Below are 5,000 nucleotides of genomic sequence, written 5' to 3' on the forward strand. Positions count from 1 at the left end.
TGATATGGTAGAAAACTTCAATAGATTAAATAAAAACCATATTTACCATGAACTCATATTTACCAAGAAATCACAAAAATATCTGCTGCATATCACTACTCAGAGACTAAATCCACAACATCTTAACACAGAGTTTTTAATGTTTAATGACACATTTTTGTTAAGTTCCTTTTCTATAAGTTTGTATGAAGTAGTTATGAATGATATACAGAGAATCAGTGATGATATTGTCCAATGCAGGTGACTATGTCCCCAGCGACTCCTGCAATGGAAGACAAAGAATCGTCTATGTAGTGACAGATTCTGTGTCTATTATTCATATTTTATCCCATAATTTCCCTTGTATCTTTCATGCCCTCCCTTGCTATAGGGGCCAAGAATGTGGGGGTTTGGGGGAGTTCCGCAGCATAATTCCTACATATATGTGTACTAAAGGGCAAAAGGAATCCATCGATGTCAAGATTGTCATAGTCGGTTATGCGAAGGTCAATTGTAAAATTATTGGGTCTACAACACTGTGGGTGGTAGACGTATTTTGATGTGAATAACAGTATTTAAGAATGTCATTCAGTCAAGTAACTTAATACTTTGATATCAGAATGGTATGTAATACATACATACATATTAGCTAATTGATTTTGATTTGACATTGATGTCTCTGTAAGAGTTTAGTTACCAAAAAGACTATTACTAGTCCTACTAAATCTCACCTGATTTCAGAACTTTCTTATATTTTTTTCCTTATTGCTATTAGTACTAAAAAGAACATTATTATAATCCCAGCCAACAATAACAATAATAACAATAATGATATTTAACATATAATGTTCGTTAACATTGTTTTGTGAAATGTGTTTATACATAAATGGCTCCACAAGTGCTGAGCCACCAAGGTGTCATTTAGGTATTTGCGTAGAATACCATCACATAATTGATTGTGATGATTTTGGTATGGATGGATTCCTCTCACCAACTAGTCCACACATGCACACACACATACACACACACACACACACACACACACACACACACACACACACACACACACACACACACACACACACACACACACACACACACACTCACACACACACACACACACACACACACACACACACACACACACACACACACACACACACACACACACACACACACACACGCACACGCACACGCACACGCACACGCACACACACACACACACACACACACACACACACACACACACATACACACTTACACACATGTACACACACTTACACATACTTACTTACACACACACACACACACACACACACACACACACACACACACACACACACACACACACACACACACACACATACACACTTACACACACGTACACACACTTACACATACTTACTTACACACACTTACTTACACACACTTACTTACACACACTTACTTACACACACTTACTTACACACATACACACACATACATACACACACATATACACTTACACACACATATACACTTACACACACATACACACACACACACACACACACACACACACACACACACACACACACACACACACACACACACACACACACACACACACACACACACACACACACACACACACACACACACACACACACACACACACACACACACACACACACACACACACACACACACACACACACACACACACACACACACACAAACACACAAACACACACACACACTATGTCCCAATAGCAGGGAAGGGCATGAAAGGTAGCAGGGAAATTGCAGGGTAAAATATGAATAATATATACAAAATATTTTCAGAATAAGTAATTAATTTGTCTAATATAGGGGGCTGCACCCCTTGTGGTCCCCCCTTGGGGGTTGCTGACCCCAACCCCCACCCTAAAAGACAAAGAATCCTCTACATATTCATGGCAGGGTAAAGTGTATGACTGACATGTGGGAGTGCCCATGCTGAGTCTGTCGATCTTCCATCCTGCTATACTTATATAGTGGATACGGTAGTGGGGGTACTGACCTTACATGGGGGGTTGCAGGGGAATACTTTCATAAAAAACTATTTCAAAAAACAAACTCATCTTACTTAAGGATTATTGTCTCTTGGCTCTAAGTTGATATGAAGCTAATACATAGACAGTTTAAGTTCTGAAAAGATAAAGCTGTAACGTAAATGATGTAAGCATTTATAGTTTAGAATCCTTGTTCCTTTGCATTCATGATTCATTTTAGTGGTATATTGCAAAAGCATTTATAGTAAGATCATCAAAAATATTTATGGTAGCTTCTCTGTATGCACCCAACACTGATTCTCATCTTAAAGTGGCTGTTATTGTATTGTATTATTTTTTAATATCTTTCTCTTTTAAAGTCATGTTAAAGGATTTTCCTAAATCCCCTGAGAATATATAGCATTATTATTACTAATTCTCCAATATCTTATTCATTCTTTCCATTATAACCCTAGATAAAATGTAATGATATTACATTCGATTAATATTGATAGGTTCAACAATTTATACAAACTTAAAAGAAGTTCATTTTTATTATATTTTGACCTTTTGTCATTTTGATGTTTGTTAATATAGAGGATCCAAATTTGGTCTTGCCTGATTTAATATTAAACATAAATATGTGTCACTGACTGCTTTATAAGATTGCTCTCAATAATGACTAATCCTAGCAATGCAAGTTGCCTCTGATTTGTCACCAAATCGGGCAAAACATGAAAAATTTATGTCATTCCATCCATTTCCACTTAATCCATTTGCCTCTGGTTTATCTACTGTCCACTGTATTTTTTCCTGAATTTTGGTGCACACAGAAGGCTCTACAAGTGTTCAGCCACCAAGGAGTAAATTAGTAGGCCCTAGTGACCTGATTTCCCTATTCCCTTTTTTCTAATGCTATAATGTTGAAGATACTTCTGTTACTATTTGGAAATTATGATTGTTATGATGTTATTAGAATACTTTATTGTGTAATCAGTTAATCGAGTAAAATTATCTACAATATGGCATGCATTTTTGCTATTTAGGGCCATTAGGTTAAGATTTTGGGTTTTCTTCCCTAACTATGTATGTTTAGGTATTCTTTTACTTAATATGCTAATTGCTTCTCTTCATTTTTTTGTTTGGCTGTGATGTGTACCCTGCTTAGGTACATCTTTAGTTATATTCTTTCATTGGCTCTCCAGTTTGTCTCATATTTAGTAAGTGATAATGATAAATATAGATATACATTTAGGATTATTTATTAGTTCATTTGTTTGTTTATTTACTTATTGCATTTTTTATTGATAGCAATAATACTCTGTATGTGTGTGTGTGTGTGTGTGTGTGTGTGTGTGTGTGTGTGTGTGTGTGTGTGTGTGTGTGTGTGTGTGTGTGTGTGTGTGCGTGTGCGTGTGTGTGTGTGTGTGTGTGTGTGTGTGTGTGTGTGTGTGTGTGTGTGTGTGTGTGTGTGTGTGTGTGTGTGTGTGTGTGTGTGTGTGTGTGTGTGTGTGTGTATGTGTGTGTGTGTGTGTGTGTGTGTGTGTGTGTGTGTGTGTGTGTGTGTGTGTATGTGTGTGTGTGTGTAGGTGTAGGTGTGTGTGTGTGTGTAGGTGTGTGTGTAGGTGGATGTGAGTGTTTTTAGGGTTGCATCCTGTGAAATATATTGCTTCAACTCTTAATGCCATGCTTCCTCCACCAGATTAGTAACACTGAGCTTTTGTCTGAAACTGACGATGAAACTCTGCTGATATCAACCTTGGATGGTGCCCTTCATGCCATTACCAAGTCCTCTGGAGCTCACAAGTGGACACTGAAAGATGGTATTAACTGTTGCATGTTGAAAGCATGTTTTTTGAAAATAATTTTGTTGTAATAAGACAAATACAAAAGAATGCGATTTATTAATATGGCAGCTGTATCACAATGAATGATTATAATATGTTTGGTTTCTTGATTATGTTTAGCTGCCTGGTTCACTAAGTTAAGTTTTTGTATTTGTAAAATGCATTTGTCTCTGACATTTTGCTGCTGTTTTTGTATTTGCTGAATGCATCTTGGCGATGTTGAGTTCATGCTTTATGATGTAATCTTAAATGCATGATAATTTAATGATGATTTAAGATACAGTAGATATCAAAAAGACATTGTTTATATTAATCTTTTAAAAAATTGTATATATATATGTATGTAAAATGTAAATTATCTTTTGTAGATATTGTATATGTCAATATTTTGTTTGCCAATGTATATAACTTCCAAACTTGTTTATTTCCTCTACAGATCCTGTAATAATAAATCCAACAGATTCTTCTCAACCACCCATGTAAGCAATTTAAATGAATATATTTACTTTGTGCAATGCTATACAAAGTTGTGTAATGCTATCCAGAGTGATGTTATAGTGTTGCCATTATTTTCATGAAGACAGTTACTTTATTTTTGCCAGGAATATTTTTATAAAGTGTATTGATAATGTGCTAATAGTTAGTAGTGTTAATTATAAAACTTTTTTTCTGCATTTCTATTCCCACAGCCCACAGTTCTTCCCCAATCCACAAGATGGGTCATTATATAGATATACTTTGGGTCGTGGAAGAGATCCACTAAAGAAGCTCCCATTCACCATCCCGCAGCTTGTGGCAAATTCACCATGCCGTTCCAGTGATGGCATTTTCTACCTTGGTATGTTACTTCCTGAGGTTTCGAATGTTAGAGAAAAAGCATAAATTAAAACTCTCATATAGATGAAACATTCCCAGTATCATAAAATCAGTTTTAGTTATGTTTACATACAGTTTGCTTTGTATTTTTGTGAGAATAAACAAAGATATGATAAATGGCTCACAAAAAATAATGTTGATATGGACATTGCTTTTTGTAATATATATATTTGATTGTTGAGTTTATTTAAAGTTTCAAAATATCTGGTGTGTAGAGCTTCTAGAATAGTATGATTGATGGACATAGATGAAATAAATGTGATTTGATTTAGAGTATTTTCTTTCC

At 35.5% G+C, this 5,000-nt stretch overlaps 1 protein-coding gene across 2 annotated transcripts in view; it reads left to right on the forward strand.

The window, feature by feature from the left end:
• LOC113818481 (serine/threonine-protein kinase/endoribonuclease Ire1) overlaps window positions 1-5,000 on the forward strand; it is a 24,699-nt gene that overhangs the window by 1,086 nt on the left and 18,613 nt on the right. For both annotated transcript variants that reach the window (XM_027370661.2, XM_027370662.2), the window contains exons 2-4: window positions 3,694-3,814; window positions 4,275-4,317; window positions 4,528-4,676. In XM_027370661.2, coding sequence (XP_027226462.1) covers window positions 3,694-3,814; window positions 4,275-4,317; window positions 4,528-4,676 — 313 coding nt within the window. The remainder of the gene's footprint in view (window positions 1-3,693; window positions 3,815-4,274; window positions 4,318-4,527; window positions 4,677-5,000) is intronic.

This window comes from Penaeus vannamei, chromosome 22, assembly GCF_042767895.1.
Source record: "Penaeus vannamei isolate JL-2024 chromosome 22, ASM4276789v1, whole genome shotgun sequence".
Lineage (NCBI taxonomy): Eukaryota > Metazoa > Arthropoda > Malacostraca > Decapoda > Penaeidae > Penaeus > Penaeus vannamei.